Below are 25,010 nucleotides of genomic sequence, written 5' to 3'. Positions count from 1 at the left end.
ATTGAGACACAAAATAACAAGTACTTCATCACCAAATTTTTCATTGAATATGATAAAAATCTGTGTTTAATATTTGAAAAAATTATGCAGTAGCAACGGTATATAATCTGAATCGTCACTGATATACAACTTAATGCTATTTTTTATTATTTAATGTGATTATATTTTCACATGTATAGATTTGCAACCGAAATTCATCTTTTTACAATAAGTCACACCGTCCGTGGTGCAGGTGCAGTCTATTTTTAGATATTTTTTTTTTCAAAATGTGCATTTTAATGTTAGTTCTCCAGGAATTTTGTTAGTGCACGACGTCTGTAAATCGATGGAGAGTGTTTGAAGTTGCTGATAAAATTATGTAACTATTAAATTAAAAATAAAACATAAAATGTTTATGTCACTATTATAATATATCATTATTTTTCAACACTTTTGCCCTTTGCGGCCCGTGAAAAATTAGAAAATGGATAATTGGCTCTTCTTTCAAAAGGTTATGCACCACTGGTGTAGAGCGTTCACCCAAGTACCGACTCGAGGATACATCTATTGTGTCACAACATTGTACGTGTGTACTTCTGCTGTACTGAAAATAGTCTATAATTAAAATTAAATATGTAAACACATTGACTGTCTTTCCATTATACCTAGAATGTATAAGGTATTTATTAAATAATTGTGATTGGTACACATAATTAAAACATATTTAGATATTCTGCTATTGGTTACATCATGTAAATTTTACGTACCACAGTTTACCGTGAGCTGTCGTATCGTTTAGATAAAAATGATACATTGCTTGTAGAGCATTGCAGATAGTAATCTTCCAAGTTTTATTAGATTTTGAAAGAACATTATTTTGATATTGACGACTTGTACGACTTGATACTTTTAAGCACATACTTGCTAACTTATTTTTGAATCAATCAGAATTTTGTATAAATATATACAGTATAATTGTATTTCTAATTTACTTATGTACCTACCTATTTTCTTCCGTCTTTCTTTTGTATTCTGGTGGTTTTTATAACGTGTTTTATATACTTAGATATTAATTTGACGAAAATGCTATACGGCCAGTTTCCGATACAATAACTCACGTTAAACTATGATACAGTCAACTGCATACGTATTTTTCCGGAATTGTCTGCTATTAACAAATATGTTGAAAACAACCTTCTTCGATAGAGAGAGGATAATTTTATGAAATTATAGCAAAAATAACCAATGTATTAATTACATACATGATTAATTGTATAAATGTTAAATGGCCAAAGGCAGCCTTGAATACTTAAATTTAATTACAATTTGATATTTTACGTATCTCAAATGTTAACGTTAACATATTATTAAAGCAATTCTTGTCAATTTTATGTGGCGACCAAAGGCATTTATCATTGAAGATGAATAAAGAACGTAGATAAAACACAGATAAATGTGTACGTAGGTACTTCTTCTTCTTCCACGGCGCTACATCCCGGGGTGGGATTTGGCCTCCTCCACAACCGCTCTCTCGCCACACTTCTCCAGTTACCGGGTCTTCCTATATGAAGCTAGTCCACTTCTACGGCGTCAACCCATCTCCTTCTTGGACGGCCTCTGGGTCTCTTCCGTTGGGGTAGCCACTTCGTCATGATCCTTGGCGCTCTAACTTCAGGCATTCTCTCCACATGTCCCGCCCATCGTAGTCTTTGGGACTTACAGTATCTTATGATTGTTTGCTGTTCAATCAGCTCTTCCAACTCGTGGTTCATTTTTATTCTCTAGTTCCCATTTTCCAACGTGGGTCCAAAGATTTTGCGGAGTATTTTGCGCTCGAAGACAGCTGATTTGTTTTCCTCGTTTTGAGTTAAGCACCAAGTCTCACAGCCATAAGTGACCACTGGCCTTATAATTGTTTTATAAATTAGTAGTTTACTTTTTCGGCCCAGAATTTTCGACCCCACCAGTCGCTTGCAGGCATGCCAGCATTTATTCTGGGAGATAAGGAGGATTTTTATCTCCTCTGCTGTCTTATTTTGGGTATTTAGGCTGGATCCGAGATACGTGAACTTGTCCACCCCTTCATATGCATGCTGTCCTACGTCTATATTCTGCAGCGGTACCTGATCGCGTATGCTGACCATATACTTAGTTTTTGACTGGTTTATATGCAGCCCAGCGTTTTCTGCTTTTATTTTCATAGTGCCACCATGGTCGATCATCCTCTGTTTGGATCTGCTTGTAATTACTATGTTGTACGTAGGTTATGTAAACAAAACAACATACTTCAAACCAGAACATGAACCAAATTGTGTTAGCCACACCACAACTTTTTATATCGTCACTCTTTATTGCCATATATTTATATCGTGGTGACAGCAGAATAGACAGAGACTGAATTAAATTCGAAGCTTATTTAAATTAAAAAAGTACATCTAAATAATTTCAGTGTTTTTAAGTAATATACAGTTACTACAACTATATTGCGATAAAATATTGTTTTGTTGATTTAGCAATCTTTTCCAAACAAGTTTGTCACCCTTGAAAATTAATTACATTCGTATTTAGCAATTATGCTTTAATGTCATAATAATCAAATTGTATTTAAAACAATAAAATGATATACGTTTAAAAATGAAGATTAACTTATAAATTAGTCAATACACATAACTTAAAAACACCTCAGATATATACCTATATACCCACTAGAAAAAAATCATATTTGAAAAAAATACTATGCATGCTCGACGGGATTTAAACCCGTATATCTACTCACTACTGGTATCGCGCCAACTGTGCATTAACCAATATAATATGGAATGTTATATTCTGAAAATCTTGTGAATTATTCGTTGAATAAAAGAAATGGTTTATTAAAAAATGTTAGCAAATTCAAGTAGACATCGAAGAAAATATTTGGCGAATGCCGGGCGTCGGTTAGTAATTAAGGCAATTAATATTTCTTGATTTAATATACAAAAACCGATAGTCAATAATAGCGCAATTTGATTACCATTTTCATGTATGACATACTAGTTTAAATTGTCGTAATTAGATAGTAGGCTCGTAGCATAATTGGTTAATGCACAGTTGGCACAGTCAAGCATCGTATTTTTTTCAAATACGATTTTTTCTAGTGGGTATATCTCAATGATTGAAACAATAATATTGTTCATCCATAACGGTTATAACTCTAGATACGTTATATTATATCTGAGGTGTTTTCAAGTTGCGTATGTTCAATACCTATATGGAATGTTACTTTCTCAAAATCTTGTGAATTATTCGTTTATGTTTCGAATGGTTTATTAAATAATTTATTATTAATATTTAGTATTAAGTATTAGAAACAATATAATGCAAGTACGAAGATGGACCAAACAAAAATAATCTAATGTTTTGTGTCTTGCAGTGGAATCGTAACAGTTTCTTCTTTTCAGGTCCATTTCAAATCAGTTCGGTGGTTTAACAGCCGTTCATCACAATTGAATTTTAGAACCGTATGACATAAAGCCTTAAAAGGCTCTCGATAATTGTTAAGTCAGTGTCACACGTAACGTGGGTCGGACATATATGTCACTGTCGAACATCGTGGATCGTGATATAAAAATTATTAATCGATCAAGTCTCGTGATGGCGCTTGTAAAACAAGATAAGTGACAATCGTAATGAAATGATTGTGGTAAACGTAATTAAGGTTTCGAATTTACTTCGTCATTGTATGTTAATGGCCAGATATTTACTTTTGTTTTCGACGCAGCTGACATAGTAAATCATTCATATAAAAATGGAATAAAATCGAGTGGGCGTTGCGAACAAGTCCAATAAATATGCCAGCGTTTATGTAATAATACTATGTTTGGTATATGTATCTTATATACTTGTTACTTTGCCTTACCTGTATGTAGTCACGTAAAATACAGAATGATTTTGCATAAGAACACAATGAATGATGTCATTATAATATAAGAAGATTCAGACGTACTTATATCTACTTATGTTTATTTTTTATAGATTTTTTTTGAATTGTTTAATATGCATCACAATTGGGCGCCATTGTGCATTTGTAGATTAAGTTATGTTATTAAGAAAACTGAAATAATCGAATGTCGTGGCGTTTTGCATATGAATTCAGACGTCTAACAAAAGAGCATGATTAAATTTTTATTATTTTGTATTGTAAATGTTTTACCTACTTGTATAAAGCATGTATAATTAATAATAAACACCAATATAATAGTAGAATATGGCTTAGCATATCAATGCAAAATACAAATCAATTTATAATAGTGAATATTTTTGAAAATGGAATAAAAATATCAGTGGAATAAAAGTGTTTCAGTGATGATAGGGTCAAATAATAAAATATGTCTTGAGTATCTATTTCGAAACTGCTTTTTCCGTTAATCTTAAACTTGTATTACTTATCATTATTGTTATTTGCTTTCCCAACAGATTATCCTTTGTTAGATGTATTTTGAATTCACGTGTTCACTAAGAAAGATTCTTTCTTTTCCGAGAAACAATAATTCAAGATAAAAGAAAAATTCCCAAGCAAGAATGACTAAATGGTTTATTATACTTAAAGGATTATTAAAACTAAAAACTATTAAAAGGCTTCAAAGGGATATTATTTAACTTGTAAAGAATATAAAAATACAGATAATCCAATAAATTTGTAAGCAAAAAATGTTTATTGAAGAACAATAATAAAATTCAGTAAATAAAATTCTAAGAATAAATCCTACGTAGATTTTCAGAAAATATTAATATAACCGTATTTAGATAAGTATGCTGCTGAAAGCTGAAATAATTGATTATCATTAAACTAAGTTAGTGTACTTTTTATTAAGGCTATACCTCAGCTGCACTTCAATTCCAATACATCCGCGAATCGCATATGGTGTCACTGTAGAATGATTTGTCTATAACTCGATAGCAGGGGTGTCAACTAATTTTTACATAAGATCTACTTTAACATAATATATTTTATAAGTAATATATACTTAAGGCTATACCTCAGCTGGGGCACGGTCTAAAACGATCGTGACTACGCGACGCGAAGATTGTGCAAACGACGCCTGCAGAACACAACATAATTTGTCATAAAAATTCAACATGCGTCCATTTAATGTTCTGTTTATTGTTCTATTAGTAACAATAATAATATATTCATTGACATGTTTTCTTTTTCAAGTAAATGGGTAACGTTTTTAGTCATATTTACACGATTTAAGAATTAATACCCCCGTCGCCATCACGAAACAATTTGACGTGTTCACAGCTCGACCTTCGCTCTCCGATTGCCAGCGAGTCCAAAATTTTGTCGCACCTATAGTTTAAAATTATTTGCCGTTTCACTGAAGTATGCTCTTAAGTTAAATTGATGTTTGAAAAGCTAGGTGAGTATTCGTAATAGATGTATTTATAAACAGAGAATTTATTATAAATATATTTTGCTTTTGAAATTTATTAGTACAAACATTTTTGTATATTCTGTGCCAGTTGTCAGTATCACTTTGAAGTGGACAAAACTGGTCCTGTGAATTAATTCCTTTTGTAACGTTTGTTTAAACATACTGATAGAATATAATTAATACATAAGTAGGTTTAATGAACAGTGTGTAGAAAAATAATAAATAGATCACATACGCTGCAATAGGTATTTAAGTCTAACTATTTTAACCACGATTATTTCATCAATCCTAGTCCAAGTCACGATATGGAAATGTCACGACCAAAGAAGACTTCAGATCCAGTTTATTTCTTACAACACTGTCAGAAGATGCGGCAAAATTAATTCAAATCATGATAAGAGTAAATACAGAATGTTCTATATAAATTATCAACATCTTGTGTGTCATTAAATTATGTTAAATACATCGCAAACCACGCAAACAAGAGTTGTATAATTTATGATAGAATTCTGTATTATGTAGGAGTTTATTGCGTTTATTAATCGTTCAGTTCTATTCGCATACATTTTATGTTAACCTAACGCATGTGACTATAAAAGCAGCGCTCGGAATGGACCGCAGCGGAGCGGAACTCAGCTCCGCTTCGTGATATCATAGAAACTACCGCATGCATTCTGGTCCGTGAATTATTAGGAATATAATCAAATTTATTTATTTTACATTTTAAATAGTTTCGGGTCTGTATATATATTGTGTCATTACTATATTATTAATTGAACAATATTAAATATTACATTATTTACAAGTATTAGCAGTGATGACACGCGTATCTAACCAGATCATGCACTGCTTACGATTGGCAGATAAAATAATAAAAGAGAATAATTAATACAAGTTTTATAAATTAGATTTTTTTTAACTTGCGCTATTAACAAGCTTTATCTGCCCAATCTTCAGTAGATAGATATTCATGCCATTAAAACTTAAAATTTGATTACTACACTCAAGTACTTTGAAGTGCCAAAAAAAGATCTGTTATGAATGTTGAGAATTGGTTGAAATATAACATTTCAAATAAATAATAAAAAATACGCTGCCATAAAAATAAATGTAGGTATAAGTAGTAGTAGCCGTTTTGGTCTCGCAGAAATTCATTGTTCAGACAGGTCTGGAGGACCCCTTGTGAAATTTTTGCCTATGCCATATAAACCGTCATTGAGTGTTAAAATACAGCAATAGTTATATTGCCAGAGTTTTTTCTCATCTTAGATAGTTTGTAATATCTACTTGATTTAGATAAATATAAGATTTTGGTTCTTTCTGATAAAGCAATCGCCTCATTTGCTTCATAAAAAGCTGCCCTGATATACGGACAATATCTACAATATGCCTAAGGGATTGTCTTAAATTATTTTTTGAAAAACCATTGTTTGACGTCTGTCTACACTTAACAAAGCTTTGTCTAATAAAATGCGAATTACCTGTTTAATCGTAGGTAGAAAATTATAATTATGGTAATTAAATTATTTTTCTTGAAACACTTTTAAAATTGTTATTACCTACTGATACTTGGACAAATTTAATATATATATATAAGTACCTATATTGAAGTCATTGAAAGAAAAATCTAAAATCACTATGGAAACAAGAAGCTGTTAAAATGTAACTAGGTATACTAATTGTCAAAGTATGAATACAACTACAAAATTACATTGGTTTTAGTTTCTAATTTTACCTGCCAATAATTATATATTAGTTAATTGCATTTCCTACCCTAATACAAAGTGGCATTTAAATAATACAGGTAAAATTTTAGAGTGCACACTGAGCTGCCCAGAATTAATTACATGAATACAAAAGGTTACTTTCACATACAGGTTAATTGATAGCACTTTTCGTTTGTAGTAATTAACCCATCCTAATTTGTTTCTTCCGTTGTGGAAACAAATGATTTTTGTAAGTTAAGTATCTATATAATAATATAATATCATGACTCATTTTGCTTGGTTAAAAATACCAGTGAATTATTAAACTTCATAATAATTCACGATGTATTCAACTTTGCTAACTGAATGTTGGTGTGGGTTGACTTTTAGTGGTTTCTGTGAAATGAAATTAAAACCACAATAATATTAAGTATTATTTATCTCTTAAAATGCCAATGTGTACAATGTTGGTTTCAGTAAAACCTCTCAATATCTGACAGCTGCAAAAGTATGGTAGCTAACAAAATACATCCTATGGAAAGGTTTTCCCACAGGCTTTCCGTATAGCACATGCTACAGATTATTTCTTAAAAATGTATATTTAGCATATACCTACCTACCTACTGGGACAGTAGGTAACTGGGACAAAATTTAATATTATATTGTATTCCGGTTTCTTAGGTCTTGTTATGTAGGAAGTTAATACCTTCATTTTCTTTTATAACTGAATATATTTGCATAGCTACAACGTTAAGGGCACTTATTAATTTATTTAATTGATTGAAAAGGGCTACTTAGCTAAGAAACTCGATATCAAATTATTGAAATATAAATGAAATATATACTAATACCCATAAAGATTCATTTTTAAAAGTGAATGGTACATATCAGACATAATCAATCTATCTATTTTGTTACTTTTAAAATATGTACCCACCTTACAATATTATTTGATAGATCACTTAGTTTTAGTTAAATTAAATTGATATTTGAATTTGAAGTAGGTAGATTATTTAAGGAGAATTTGAGGCAGGTAAATATAAGTAGGTACGTACCGTATTACAAAAAATATTATTAATATAAATAAACTCACCATAAAATTTATGGCAGGTATATACCGATATCATTTAACGTGAAATTCATCGCTTTTCTAATTGACATCACTAATAGTGGAATATCTGTATATTTTGAGAGAGAAACAACTTATTTCAAAATGACAAAACAATTCTTTTTTTTTACAATAATTATAACCATTATAATATAAAACATGATTTTGCAATGATACTTGTTTTATAAATAAATATATAGTATAATAGTATTACTATCTGCCCGTAACCGCTCCCTATGCGAGCAAATATTGTGTAATGTGGTGATAGATATTTTGTAAAAATTAATATGATTATTATATGATAAATTGCAATTTTATGAACAGTTATCGTAACTATGTATAACCATTGAAGTTGTAAGCTACAATACATATCTACATATGTGTGAGTTTTTCAACCTTGGACGTTTTGTCTGTTGTAATGTTAGATTTTAAAAATATATACTTAATCTTGTTTTAAAATAAATACGTGTCCCATCTTAACTAATTATTGTGTACCTATTAATGTCAGATTGAACTCTCGTAATGGTTGACAAAACTCTAACAAACCTGATATGTGGGCTTAAAAGCTCCACAAGTCCAAAGACTCTAAATCGTCTAACTTGTACGCCAATAGAGCTTACGATTTTAGATTATATAATATCTACTCACATAATCCTTACATTAGATATCGAAATTGTATGGGAAAGTTGTTTTAAAATGCATTAAGTTTTTATAGTATTCATTCATTGGTAATGTGTTTTACTATAGAGGTTTTCAAAACGCCACCCGCATTGATGGGTTCGATCTGAATACATTCTTGGTTACGATCATGGTCGTGAATCGGAAATGCTTCGAGCATTATCGTACGGAAAGAGGCTTTTGCATTCCACTCGTGTGATTCACCGTCTTCGTAAAAATTATTACTCTGTAAAATAATATAATATGTACCATAAGATTTTACTGTGGTTTGGCGATTTTGGTATCCAAGGCTGAATACGACCAACGTATATGTATTATTCTTATTTGCATTATTCATATTATATCGATTTTGGGGTGCCAAAAGGACGTAAGTAACATTTAGCCGGAAAAAATATTTATTTACGCGGTAAAATTTTAAATATCTGCCAAAAAATAATTTGTGTCGAATAGAGAACACAATAATAAAGACTGTGGTTATAATAAAATAATAAAATACATTTCTTCGAAAACTATGCGATAAATTTAAACACGTATTAAAGAATATGCTATTTTTAATATTATTTACGTCTGTATTACAATAATTATTAAAGTTTATTGTACAAACGAAACACGCATTCAATATTCGTATGCATATTCGAGGACATTTAACGCGCTTTGTTTTTTTTGCGCTTTATTACCTCGCTCTATGGCAACTGGGTTTTGAATTTCTATCATATTAATTTGTTCTGTTACAGTGAAAAATGTATGACGAAATCCAAAAATTCTTAGGTACCTAAGTATTTATTTCAAATTTATTGCTCTGAAATTATAAATTGTCACTTACCTAAGCCTTTTGTCTCAGCATTTTTTTTTCGACCATGTCCGATCCTAATAAGATCATATGGGCCTCCGCAGAGTGGAGGTTTGTATTAACATATTTTGTTTTTACGAGAAATGGATGTCAGCCACTTGCTCAACCTATTAGGTCCATACTCTGACTTAAACACAAATTGTAAAAAAATATGTATATTTGTCAGACCCAGGATTCGAAACTGGGACCCACGACACTATAGGCCGCAAATCGATGTAAAAATAAAGCTTTATTTAAAAAAAAAAAAAGTAAATTATGTACTTACCCATTTCGTTCTTACTCAGAGCATACCTATAGAACATCTTTAAAAGACATTTTTGAATTGAAGAAATCAGTATTAATTATTATTGAATAAAATCCGATTATTAATAAGGAAGTACCTACGTATCGAACTACAGTTTTGTCACTTTAAAAAAGGTGAAATGCGGTTCTGTAAAAACGAATTCAATTGAATAGTACAGAACGTATCAGTTAATTAATGCCTGTATTTTATTTTACTGTTAAGATACCTAAATGTTTTTTTGTTATAAAAAAGTAACATCTGCATTGCATAGAAAATAGAAACAGAGCCGAATGTAGACTTTCTTAATAGTTTACATTCAAATTAAGATAATTATGATTTGAATGTTCACCAATCAATAATCATTTAAGTAATTATTTTGAGAACTAGCCGTGCTAGTTCTGTTTTGTGTTTAAACTTGTACGTATGCAGTTCGCCGTATCACACTCTGTGAAATTTTGTATTGGAAATATATGGCCGTATATTAAGGCTATACCTCAGTTGAGGCACGGTGTAAAAAGATCGTGGCTAGTCAATGCCCGGAATCGCGGGTCGCGGGTGCAAAAGACGCATGCCAAACGAAATATAATTTGTCATATAAATACAACATGCGTCCATTTAATATTCTGTTTATTGTTCTATTAGTAACAATAATAATATATTCATTGACATGTTTTCTTTTTACGTTTTTAATCATCTTTACACGATTTAATAATTAATACCCCCGTTGCCAACACGAACTAAAGTGACGTGTTCCCAGCTCGATGTTCTCTCTCCGAATGGCAGCGAGTCCAAAATTTCGTCGCGCCTATAGTTGTAAATTATTTGCCGTTTCTCTGATGTATCGCCTTAACTCCTTGAATCGTATAGTACTGACATAAAATTCATGTCTAAATAAAACACGGTTCTTGTCGGTTTACACTTTACAGGAAGCCAGCAGCAAAGAAATTTTGAAAATAGCCGATATACTGGATTATTTGTTAGGTTAGGTTTTCATTCTTGAATTCATGAATTTTGTCAAAATCAGCTATGAAAATTGAATTAATGTTCATACCGAATCTAATAAAATTTGAGACTATATTTTATAGTATACGCCAGTGGCGAAGGGTGGAGGTAGGCTGTTAAGATCCGTCATAAATAGTGTACATTAAACTTTGTCTAACTAATACTACAATTTACAGATGGTGTTGGTTAGTTTTTTAAAAATCAATTAAACCTTGCCTAAACGAAATCATAATCGCGTTGGTATGTTATGGGAGATTCGACAAAATAGTGCACACTTTTGCATTCACACTTACTTATTTGTTTTTATTGAATTAAGAATACATTACTGATGTTGTTGGTTAATTTTTCAAAATTCATTAATCCCTGCCTAAACCAAACCATAGTATGTAGATAAAAAATATTATTCTATCTATAAAACATCCAAAATGATGTTTGGTAATTTTAGATATTTTATTGATAAACGAATATTTTTTGACTATTATCTATTATGGCTTGGTTTTAGCAGTGTTTAATTGAATTAAAAAAAAAACTAACCAACACCATTTGTAAATTGTACACTTAGTTCAATGAAAACAAATACGTATGACTGACAAGTATATTGTGGCCCAACAGCCCAACCTCCAGCCTTCGCCACTGGTACAGCGAACTGTGCCACGGTGAAATGTTTTACGTACAATTTACATCCGTTCTGTTTTCCTTGTGTTGATACCTGGTAGGAAAAAAAAGTGTACGGCGAATGATTCAGCTGAAGTCGACATCGGTTCGGAATGCCATTAACCATAATGTCTTCGTTCGCGAAACCGCTTGTATTTTGACAGACCTCTTTCGCGGAATTATCGGTTTTAATGCTCAAATGATTGCTGACCACGAATCTTCAAGTAACACAGCAGTGCGTGCGTTTCTATTCAAAAGTTCACGTCCGTGTGAAATTTGACAGCTCAGTCAATCGTTCACTTTCTTAGCGATATTATAGTTCACTTTGTAATACTAACATGATAGGCGGCGACAGAAAACATAAAGCAATCACGAGAAAAAATAAATCGACCTTGCTATGTCAATAGGATGTTAGTGACAATTTGTAAAGAATTGTATAAGTATATCGTTCTTACATTAAATATATATTTTCACTGATACCATAAAATAACGTCATATCGTCACTAAAAAATTTTGACGCACTTTTGCAACGCTGAATATAATATATTAAACAATTTAACACCATAAACTACTAATTCGTATGATAACATTTCGACTTTGTTTAAGAAAAAGGCGTAACCCTCGATTTTTCAAAATGTGCTTTTATTAGATATTAACAATATATAGGTACACGTTCTTTAAAAGGGAAGTAAGCCGCAAATGCCGATTTATAATCTAAATTCAGGTTTTAATTGAGTTTTAATTAAATTTTAATTTAAGGAAAAAACATTTACCCTCAATTTTAATGATTTTCTGTAATAACTTCTTTAATTATTAGTAGATCGAAAAGATATTACACTAAATCATCAATCAGCATGCACCCAATGTCTGTGCCTATTTTTTTTTTTATTAATATTAAACCAAAATCATTCAAAAAACGTTTTTGAATTATATTTTTTTTAAATAGTATTTATCAACTTCACATTTACGATATTTAGGTACCTACTGTAAAAGATGTAGGTATGTAATAAAATAATATGCACTATTTCCTTCTTGTTCTATCTATTGTCTCTTATTAACACACGATCTGCTACTCTCACGGGACGTTCACATGTTTTAATATTGTTGAATGACATTTGAACGTTTGTTTTGTGAAATCTAGATAAATAGATATTATTTAAAAAAATAAATAAGTAATAACATCAATTTGTAAAAAAAATAGCATCTTTTATATATTTTGGTAACTGGTTTGAACTGTTTCGATGCCCCATTTTAAATTTTCTGACGAATCGGTTGTGTTATTTGCGTCAAGGAAAATCGCCGCTGCTCAAACAGTGGAATAAATAGACTCTTGACATAAGTTTGCAACATTGTGCTATGTGTGTAATGCGCTTTTAAAACATAAGATTTTCATACTTTAAAATAAAATTTATCTATATAGAAGCCAAATTAACTAATAACTAGATAGTAATATATCCAGAAATCTAATACCTACATTTAGTTTAGTTTTTTTTGTTGTGTCAAAATCATTATAATATATACAAAATATAATCGCACAGTGAAAATTCAATCCATTCATTTATAATGCAATGAAACGAAACCTACCTAGTTGTGGAAATAGGCAGATTATTTCGATATTTTTACTGCAAAATCACAACAATTCCAGAGCAGGCGTAGTGATGCATTCAATTGTACAATACCTTCATATAAATACCTAGTTAAAATATGTACGTATACTATTTTATCCTAATCTAAATAAAATCGCGAGCTAACAAGGTGAACTAGTTGCTCTTTTGAACTAGATTTTTCGATAACGTCGTATATAAACGAAGTATATAATATTCAGTTAACAAAGAGCTTATGGATTTATAATCTAAGGTATTGTTATATTACAGGTATACTGAACATTACCTATGTAATATATTTTAAGTATCTAACAATAGGTATATAATATATTCAATTTTTCATCCTCGTTGGAATATATTTAAAAAATATTATATAGGTATTCAATTTTTCATCGTCGTTTTACATGTACGTAGGTATGTATTTAAAATAATTACAAGATAAAAATATACAACGTTTTTAAATTATCTGTTGAATCATATAAACTAAAATTGACTAGCTTAAACGATCAAAAAAATTTGTACTTGATAGAAATTCTGAATAAATATAGAATACTGAATTGTAATTTTGATTTCCATAGTAACGCACGTATATATTAATAATTTAGTTGCAAGGATCACCCACTTAGCTACCAATAATAGTGTATTGGATTACGGATTTCTTCCGAAATAACTTTTCATAAAAAACAGAATTAACTGAAAATGAATCCAATTCTACTTAAAGATGGCTAAAAGTAATAAAAGAATGCATTGGCATCGTGTTCTTATATATTCTAAAAGTTTCAAATAAAAGGGAAGTTACCTAGTTAAAAATCGATTGCCAAATTTGTACTGGACAAATAAGAATACGAGCTTATAAAAACGTTGTAAAAAGGTAATTAGTACCAGTAGATACCGCTAATTGTTAATACCGTATACTGATAAAAAAGTATTATTATTAAATAATATAATTATATACTTATTTATTCCGTAAATAACTGTGATTTTATATTCATTAACGTTTTGAGTGTGCAAAAAATCGTTAATAACATTTATTCATTGTTCGGTTTAATTTACACGGTTTTTTACTTCAGAATGCAATATTCGTATATGAAAAATATTCGTTCTTAATTTAAATCATTAGCCGTTAGTCATCGACTTATATAATATTAGTATTATCCATTTTAAATTAACTGTCATTTCTGCATATTTCAACAAAAACGAATCATGTTTGCTTCTTAATTTAAACTAACTTAGCTTTCAAAATAAGTACAATTTATTGCAAGCCTTAAAATCCAACAAAGTTTGTTATCGTAGTATTAAGCAATATAGGTACCATGAAAAGTCACCACGTTTGAATATAAAAACACTTTTTTTTTGTTAATTTTAACAGATTTTGCCTTAAAAATATTATGTTTTTTTATGGATAATCAGTTTTCTCTTGGTAGTAATTAAGTAAATCATGGTAATTTACAAGATGAGTTTGTCACTTGGTATTCACCACATATACCTAATTAATATTATTTTGTATGTGTATTGTATATCATCACATTTGACTTGAAAAGGCTCGCCATGTGAACAAAACACGTGTCATAAAAACCAAATTTATATTGTGGTGATAGGTACAAGGTGATCTTATAGATTTTTTTGATGATTACCTACATTATGTAATAATTTATATTATATTCACTTGAAAATGCTTCGATAAACGAAATTACATGTCTGTGGTAAGATGGCAAAATATGATAGGTATTATGCCCGTTTTTTGGCAAATTGAGTTATGTACACCTCCAGACTCGTCTCGGTGAGATCTACAAGATATCAAAATATGGTATGACTAGGTCTTATAGGTTGGGAGAAATCTATTATGTCAATATGACAATTGTGTCCACTATTTGAATGTCTTTCGAAGTTTAAAATTGCTCTCCTGAACAATTTAGAAAAACGGACATAAATCGTGTTATGCCATTTCACTACGGATTGGATGTTTAAAATAAAAGCTACGTATTAAAAAATAGGATAACAACCGATGTATTATTGCTACCTACTCATTACTACGTTTTATAAATATTATTCATTCTCACCTGGCAGGTATATCAAAGCTAAGTAAAACAACTTAAAATAACAAAAGGTTTTATCAGTTTTTCGTGACGAAGATTTATCTATCCTTAAATCATTTATGGACCCATAAAGATATCTACCTTTTTTGTTTATGTGTGTTGTACGTGACATAGTATTATTTCAGTGCAAGATTTTCGCTTATTTGAAGAGGCACACACATACGTACGTACGTATAGTAAAGCTTTTTGACCATACAAAAAATAACAGCGAAAAAAATGAAAACTTCGAATAATGCCAATGATAGAAAGAGACGCCGCATTAACAGTTCGGTATAGAAACTATCGTGGCGAAAGAGATGGGTATATTTATAATATAATAAAAGGTAACCCAAAGGTAAATGCGCCTGAGGCTTTGTGTTACCTGGAACACCTGTGACGTCACCAAACGAAGGTTTCTTCGCTTATTGTTGTTTTGTGGCACGGCAGGCTTTAGTTTGATTTTACCTGGTCGGCGGACAGCTTCGGATTTGAGGCTTTTCTCGGTCAGTTCGATTTGTGTTAGTTTTAACCGAGTGTGAATCACGATTTCATTTAAACCGCGAAACGTATTTCAATTATTATATTATTTTGAATATCGTGCAAGTAAAAAAAAATACATGTGAGTCATTATAAGTGATTACTGGTCAGTTTCAAAATGAATCTAACTCATTATTATAATAAAGTGGTATTTGAATCAGTTTAATAATATAATTAAATATCGTGAAATCATATCTGAATATTACAATACTTTTATACATATATATATGCATATAATACAAGTTATAATAATTAATTATATAGTTAGGTAACATAACAAAAACAAATAAAGTGGGTAATTTTTTTATCAATAAGTTAGTTGACATAATGTCCAGAATTTATTGAAACTAAGTTATTTTGTAAATACACAAAACACACAATAATATTATTGTTTCATTCAAACACATGATTATATCTATATTATATTATATTATATTATATTTCACCTTCGATTTTTAAATCATTCAAATTCAATTTTCTCAACACATACCTATAACGTTGAACATACAATATAATATTGTCATTTGGCAATTGGCATAGGGAATTTTCAAATCATTAATTACACAGTGTTTTGTATTGCTTGCCAGCAAGAATATACAGTTAGATTTAAATAAAATATATGCCTACCTTACATATTAAAATTCTCGCACAAAACTAAGTTAATAAAAAGTCTAATCTAATAGATATATACATAAATATAATGCGTTTTTTTCGTTCAAAACTACAATTAAATAAGCAATAACGTATTATTTTCATGGCTATTACATATTACATTTTTTTATAATGACAGTTGAGTGATTGATTATTATTATACTGTCTAGTAAAGTAAGAGAAAAAACTGTGTTTTTTTTTAAATCGACGTGATATACCTTCTCTTTCTATGTTTACAAAATATAAAAATAAAAAAACAATTGATATTAATTGTTATTTTTCATGTTATCTGCCAATTAAGAGTGTTTTTTTTTAATTAAAAACTTTAAACGTCGCTTACAAGTTTGTATTATTTATACATTTTCTAGTATTTCCGGGTTTTATCAATAATATTTATTATCATTATAGTTCCTTATAATTTAAATTATACTTATATTTAAATACATTAACATTATTTGCGGAAGCATATTCATAATTAATTCTGCAAAAAATATTTAAATCACCTGATACCAAATATTATTTCTGTAACGGAATCTACTCAGGTGGATTTAGAATATTTTGGCGGGAAACGATGTAGGTACATACCTAAATAATACTATTAAATAAAAATATTTTTATTATCTTTCCATCCGTCATAACAGCTTAACCAGTAAATCATTTTCCAAATATTTTGTTTCTCACAATCATAAAGTATGATAAATTAGTAATATATATTTGAAAGTTTACTATAGTCACGTAGAAATTTTTATTTTCTTAATCCTCACGCAATAGTTCCACCTTATTTTTACCTGTTACCTGAAAATTTGGTGTTCTGTCAGCTATTGTTCACAATACAAAACATGATCTATGTCGCAAATTTTATTAAAACAAAATATTTTATTATTATCTATTTTATAATCTGCAATGATAAATAAAGCTTGTTACTATATTAAAATACTTCAAAATATAATGTGTCAAAACGTTTTTACCGTTATTAGAGTCAACTATTTAAATCATAATCAATATTGACATAATAAATATTCTATATTACTCACAATAACATATTACTATTGTTATTAATTTCGTATTAATTAAATCGATAACCGAAATAGCAATAGGTACAATCAATTTCTGGTAAACTCTAAAGCCGATCGTGTGCACCGATCGAAAAATGTCATTATCATTGTTCGTGAGAATTCGACGTGTATACGAGATCAATGTTTCCATGTAGCTGTATAAATATCTACTTGAAACTCACTTACTTATATAGGGTACATAGTAAGTTAGACTAATAATTTTACCACAATATTATTCATAATATTCCAAGAAGTTTACAGATATTATCTGCTTTAGCGTATTATTTACATACGAAAAATATTATTTAATTAAAATATATTGTTATTGTTCAAAGTTGAACACATTGACAAGATTTCCTTGTTAAGACAGCGTTCAGCTATCGTAATTTTGTTTTTTTTTATTTTTATTTTACCTGCGTGATTTAACTATACGTATGAGCCTTATATTATTATTATTATAAAATTATCTGTTATAGAAATCCGTGCTATGGGCAAATTACCTGAAACCCTCTTTTTGTACCTGTGTATTTAAAGTAATAACAACGCAATTAAGGATTTTGATAGCTTGATTTCTTCCTTGCCCGATCTTTAGCTACTATTTTTGTCTATAAAAAGAAACACATTGTGGGAAACAGTATACGTATTTTTTTCTCTGATATATATTGTAAGTATCTACCTAATTAAATTATATTATACTTATTCATAATACAGTATTTATGAACTTGTTCTTGTGAAAGAATTTATTCACACTAGGTACCTACTACGTATTTTATTAATTAGAATGTTAAGGTTAGAAGTGACGTATAACGGTCGAAAATTAGGTTAGGTTAGGTTTGGCAATCGTAATGGTAAAATAATGTGCCCGTCTGATAAAACCTGCTGATTAACGCGTTTTAATGTATGTAGGTATGTCCCTTCTATCTGGCTGACTTCTGTATTATTATGGTTGAGGTTATATGTATACTATCCGTGGTTATAATGTTCCTTATTTCAAACTTTACCGCCTGGAAACCTTCTTAATAAATAAACAGTCTTTTTTTAAAGTCATCCTTTTTAGGATTATTTAATAAACTCACATGATAGACCATTATTTCAAACATTTTAACAACTTCAAAGTCAAATTACTCTAAACTAGTATTCTCCAGTTAGTGTGTTCTGCCAGAACAGAGACGTTATATTATGCACAGTATAAAGACGATAAACAACGGCAAACTATTCGTACAAATGTAATTGATAGATACTTAATATAGGTATTATTACTTACTACCGAAATTCAAATACGTAATGGGGATTATAAAATATAGAGTATGGAATCATTAAGTTTTTGTTGTTGTTATTGTTTTAGCTGTCACAAAAACTGTTCAATAAAACAGTGCCCTGTTTTATCTAAAATCGACATTTAAGAGTAAGTGTGATCAGAAAATGGACAATTTTGTGATATAAGTGAACAAGTGAATAGAAAATATCAAAATGATTAAATTCCGCTACAAACGCAAGGAACCCACGGAGGTCCCGGCTAATGTAGCAGTAGTCAAACCGAGAGTTACCACCACCCCCAAAACACTATCCAATGGCACGCTTCCAAAAACCAACACGTTACCAAAAACTGGAACATTACCACCTTCAAGAAAAAACGCTATTATATCCAGCTTGCAGAAACATGGAATTACCAACGGTTTCGGAAAACCAGGAAACACAAATAGTCTACAAAAGAACTCTACAATGAAAAGTTTATCAAATGGTTTACCAGGGTTACAGAAATCTGGATCATGCGCAAGTTTACAAAGAAGTGGTAGAACAACACCAATATCAGGCAATTGCAATAGTGATATTAATAAATTTAAAGGTTCTGCAAGAGATCTGTCACAGAATACTACGGCAACGTTGCCAAATCGTGGTAGTGGTATTATTGGCAACGCTGTGCAAAGACAGATTAGTGATGTTCTGAAGAGTAACGAAGTACAGCCGACCAATGACATAGTAGCCATCAACTGCGGACTCGTCACGAGGAAGAATAACACTCTGCCGCGAACGAAAAGCGACAAGTCCGGCGGTGCGAAACTTGTGCAGCCGGATCCGATCGAGAGAGCCACCGTCACGAAGAGCTATGAAGTAAGTATTATTAATTTCGACCGTGAAAACGATTTTTATTGCCTCTCTGTTCTGTAATCGATCACGATTATCTATGCGTGATTATTATTTTCGCACTAATAATCTATGGATTGGCGGAGAAAATATGTATATTGATTGTATCTCTCATATACCTACATATTCTAATATTAAAAAAACATACATTACCATATAATTTATTGTGTAATTTACAGTTTACTTATCATCATCATCAGCCGGGGTCAATCCACTGATGGATGAAGGCCTCCCCAAGCTTTCTCCAACTCTCTCGCTCCTGTGTCGTTCGCTGCCACGTATTTCCGCCGAACTTTACCAGTTCGTCAATCCAGCGGCTTTTAGGACGACCCTGTGGCCGTTTCGTGCCCCTTGGGTACCACTGGGTGACGGCATTTGTCCAGCGGCCGTCCTTTCGGCGAGCAATGTGCCCCGCCCATCTCCATTTCAGCTGTTTGGCAACGTCTATTACATCGCGTACCCTTGTCTGCTTCCTAACCCATTCGATACTCTTACGGTCCTTTCGCGTGATGCCCAACATACACCTCTCCATGCCTCGCTGTGTGACTCTTAGCCTTTGGACATCTCTCGTGTTGAGGGTCCACGTCTCGCAGCCATACGTGAGCACGGGTAGCACTCATTGGTTGAACACCCTACGCTTAAGCCATTTTATTTATAACGGTTTATAAACTGATACTTTCATTACAATATAGTATCTTCCAAATATGAATTCATAATAATTTCATACGAAAATTTGCTCGATAAAAAACAGATTAGATTAGATAAATTGACAGGTGTTCGAATTTAGAACTAACCTCATCACAATATAAAAAGTATTGAATGACATGTCAAATGTGGCGCCCTCACTCAGCGGACAACTTATAGTGGTTGATCTATTATAGTGTTACACACTTTTTATATCGAAATATTGTACAAATATTATAATAATGTAGAAATAATGCTTTTTTTCATTGGCTCTGCAATCCTATGTGTATGTACTTATCTGGAACGTCTCACAATTTCGTTTCATAATAGATTTTAGTTTTACACGAAATGGATATTAGGCATTTGATAAATATACCTATCAAGTCCATGCTCCGGGCCCAACCACACATTGAAAAAATAGCATGTGAATTTTCCATAGGTACCCTTAAATATTTGTATATTGTATGTAGTAAATGCTTTATTCATTTATTTTGATTTAACATAATATTATTTTGAAGCATTATAGTCAATAAAAGCACTTTTTTACTCGCGCCAAAATCGAAACTCTGTAGGTACCTAGATTTAAATAGTTTTTTTCTTGCCATTCTCTCGTAATCGCATTTATTTCAAATACATAAGACTTTCTTGCCATATAATATCATAGACACAGAACAAATTGATCATAGATAATATATAAATCCAAAAAATGACACCTAATATGTCACCTTACGTTTCGCATTTGTTTAATAATTTATGTTTGTTTTATTTTATAAAAAAAAATGCAGTAACTAACTAACTAATTATTTCATGTTATAAGTATTTATGTAAATTGAAAATATATGATTAATTCATACGAATATTTATGTAGTAAACGAAATAGCATAATATCATATTAAAAAATATTAAAAAAAACGATTGTCTCTGGATTGTTTTGAATTTAGAATCAGTTTTTTTTTGTTTCCAAATTCAAACAATATTGTAGATTCCTAAAATTATACAATATTTTATTAGATACATAAGTTCGTTTTCTTATAATAATAATTATACCAATCGATTCCGTCTGTAGCTACAGAAAGGAGTCAACCACCTCGTTCTGGTTGAGCGGCCATCACGGAGCGAGTTCATGTTTCTAAAATCGTAACACAATACTTCGTTTTTGCTCTTCAAACATCGAGATTATAATAATATTGTTATTACTAATATTATGAATCAGTCCCAATGAGAGAATAGAGAGTAGCGATGCCAGTTAGCTTCCTAACCGCAACCAGTGATGGATTGAATAACCTTTCAGAACCATTCACACAGAATCGCCTATCGTCCCATCACCGTGAGAAGAAGACGCCTTCTCTGGCACTTACCACCTTATAGCAATCTCCCACGGCGACTTCCCATTGACTATATTGAACTTAGCAGTATCGCATGATAACAGGTGAATTTGAGGTGTAATGTGTAATGCTTTTAAAACAATACACATATCGCCATTATGCTACAATTTACTTCGTTGAAAAGGCGTTACTGAGTTAGCAGTTAGCGAGCACTTCGAAATTACTGGTCTTCGTAATAATTGCTATAGTCACCATACGCACTACGGTTTAAATCAACACCTGTATACCTTTAACTTGCCGTCTTCAATACTGCTATGTATGAAATTAATATTGGAAACCAGAAGACATAATATACAATATTAAATAAAATACTCGTTATATTTTTATCGCATTTACTGTTGGTCAATATATCACACGCTGAAGCACATCAGATAGCGTAGTTATTAGCAATTATTTCCATGAACGATATATGCATCGTTAACTTAATTCTTAACACATAACTGCGCAGTGCATTCAGTTAGATTCTCATACTGTCCATTTTTACAACGTTTTTATTAGGTCGTATTCTTATTTGTCTTGTGGTTATTTATCCAGTACAAACCTTTCAATCGATTTTTAACTATCTTCCCGACTAGATAGATATTTGAAACTTTTAGAATATATCAGAACACGATGCCAATGCATTCTTTTAATACTATAAGTTTAACTCTAATAAGTTATTTCGGAAGAAATCCGTAATCCAATCCACTATTATTGGTTGCTAGGGATCTGGGGTCCTAGCAACTAATTTATTAATATATACGTGCTTTACTATGGAAATCAATATGAAATTTCAAAATGACATCATTTCTATCAAGTACAAATTTTTTTGATCGTTTAAGCTAGTCATGTCAAGTTTATATGATTTAACAGAAAAGTTACATAACATAGTTAAATAACATCCCTTTATGTTATGTCATGTCTCAGATGTCAGGGAAAGCAATTGCCATTTTTCTCGGTCCATGGCCATGTCCTGCAATACTTGTCGTGTCAAAATTTCATAGCATATGTTGAAAATCGCTCTATTTAATTATATATTATCAGTAACTCAGTAAAGAAGATATTCAGTGTTATTTTAATTAATGTGTCCAACAGTTAATTAATACATTTGATGCGATGTTCATCTATAATTACCTATATAATATTTTTGAGTTAATTATAATAGTTATTAAGCTTCTTTATCTTTTTCTTGTTATAAACCGTTATGTGTGTTTTATTCGGATCTATAAAAACTTTAGTCGCAGCTATCTTTCTATCTTGTATGATATGTATGATGTAGGTATGTCGGTAATACGGGAGTTAGTAGGTTTTCCTTGAATCACGATGTATCAGATAATAATTTCACCCATCATTTCCACCATGTTCGGAAACTTGTACGTATGCGTTTCGCCGTATCACACTTCACCGTGAAATGTTGTATCGGAAATGTAAGGCCGTATATTAAAGACCGTCCAACCTCTTTGAGTCGTATAGTTGCTAAAATTCATGTCTAAATAAAATACGGTTTTTGTCGGTTTACACTTTACAGGAAGCCAGCATGAAACAAATTTTGAATATAGCTGATATACTGGATTATTTGTTAGGTTAGGTTAGGTTAGGTTTTCATCTTTGAATTCATGAATTTTGCCAAAATCAGCTATGAAAATTGAATTCATGTTCATATTGAATCTAATAAAATTGGAGACCGTATAGTATATAGCCATCTCTCTCCGATAATAACTCTCACGGCGAACTATGCTACAGTGAAATGTTTTACGTGCAATTTACATATTATAACCCATTTCCACATCTTTAACTTTGCTAATTTTCTGAATCTGTTCATTTTTATATGCTTAATACATTCAGTCTCGTGGCCTCGATCTCGAATTATGTCGTAATTATTGGTCTTATAATATTTACTTCATTTCTTTGGCTGTAACTTTACGTATTCATACTTTTATTGTATCTATTTTGTATATAATATATATATATATTATTTAAAATAAAAGTATAAGTACAAAACAATTCATAAAATCATACTACCAACAGATAATTATCATTTGTCTGGTTAAAATTTAATTCTTTTGTTAAAGTTAAAACACTTGTACTGTCGGAAAGCTTTTTTACGTAACTCATTTCAGAACACGTAATTATTACATCTCGTTAATAGGTACCCTTAATAACGTTACATTAGTCTAAAAGCCATGAATCATTCGTTTATGACTGTCCACAGCAGGTTTACCTGTTGTTACAAAAAAGCACCATCTTATTCAACAGGCAATATATTATTCAAACCGTGAACTTGGGCAGGAAACGTAATTTGATGATATATTTCTCACGGTATCCAAGACTCCTTTGTCTCTAATAACATTTATTATCATGCACCTTTGTACGTCGTTTCTCTGTGAGGGAATATTATCAGTATGTTTTGCTTACCTGTATTTTTATATTGCTCGCGTTACCTGAGTTTAATGTGTCAAATTGATTTACATAATCGCCGTAACGGTTGATTTCTTGTTGAAAACCATTTTAGCACACTACAAGTTAAGATCACACCCAATCTCAGAGCAAAACTACTAAATAGTGAGGGTAATGTTCGGGTAAATGATGCCGTTTTCTTTGCATATGGCGTACAGTAGAACCTCAATTTTTATTATTATACGGTTACATGTAAATTGTACGTAAAACATTTCACCGTGGTCCAGTTCGCCGTGAGATTTATTATCGTATACTATACGGTCTCCAATTTTATTAGATTCAATATGAAAATTAATTCAATTTTCATATATAATTTTGGCAAAATTCATGAATTCAATAATGAAAACCTAACCTAACCTAACAAATAATCCAGTATATCGGTTATTTTCAAAATTTGTTTGCTGCTTGCTGGCTTCCTGTAAAGTGTAAACCGACAAGAACCGTGTTTTATTTAGACTTGCATTTTATGTCAGTACTATAGATACGATCAAAAAAGGTTGGGCGGCAAGGTCTGAACAAAAACGATGCATGAGTGCGATTGAGAAAGTATTCGGCACCCTTACAATCTTTGCGACACGCGCTAGAGTAAGATAAAAGATCTACATATCTGTGGGCAAGTTTCCAAAAGTATCGCCATCAAATCGGGGCGAAACGCTTCACATAGCGTCGATAACTTGCGAGCTCGAGTTGCTAAAATTGATATTTTTTGTGTTAAACATAAAGTCAATGGTAGGTATTTTTAGTTAATTAAGTAGAAAAGA

The 25,010-nt window shown here is 30.9% G+C and overlaps 1 protein-coding gene across 3 annotated transcripts in view; it reads left to right on the top strand.

Annotated features, from left to right (window-relative positions):
- The window catches only part of ec (ubiquitin specific peptidase echinus), a 424,072-nt gene that overhangs the window by 354,412 nt on the left and 44,650 nt on the right, over positions 1-25,010 (top strand). The window contains exon 2 of one of the 3 annotated variants that reach the window (XM_085950296.1): positions 18,945-19,711. The exons of the other annotated variants lie outside the window; for them this stretch is intronic. Within the exon in view, the coding sequence (XP_085806422.1) occupies positions 19,070-19,711 (642 nt within the window). The 5' untranslated portion in view covers positions 18,945-19,069. The remainder of the gene's footprint in view (positions 1-18,944; positions 19,712-25,010) is intronic. 3 annotated transcript variants of the gene reach the window in all.

The sequence above is a fragment of the Rhyacophila brunnea genome, unplaced genomic scaffold (assembly GCF_057557595.1).
Source record: "Rhyacophila brunnea isolate RB1 unplaced genomic scaffold, BYU_Rbru_1.0 scaffold_10, whole genome shotgun sequence".
Taxonomy (NCBI): Eukaryota; Metazoa; Arthropoda; class Insecta; order Trichoptera; family Rhyacophilidae; genus Rhyacophila; species Rhyacophila brunnea.
Note: the sequence above shows the minus strand (reverse complement) of the source record. Positions and strands in the feature narration are given on the sequence as shown.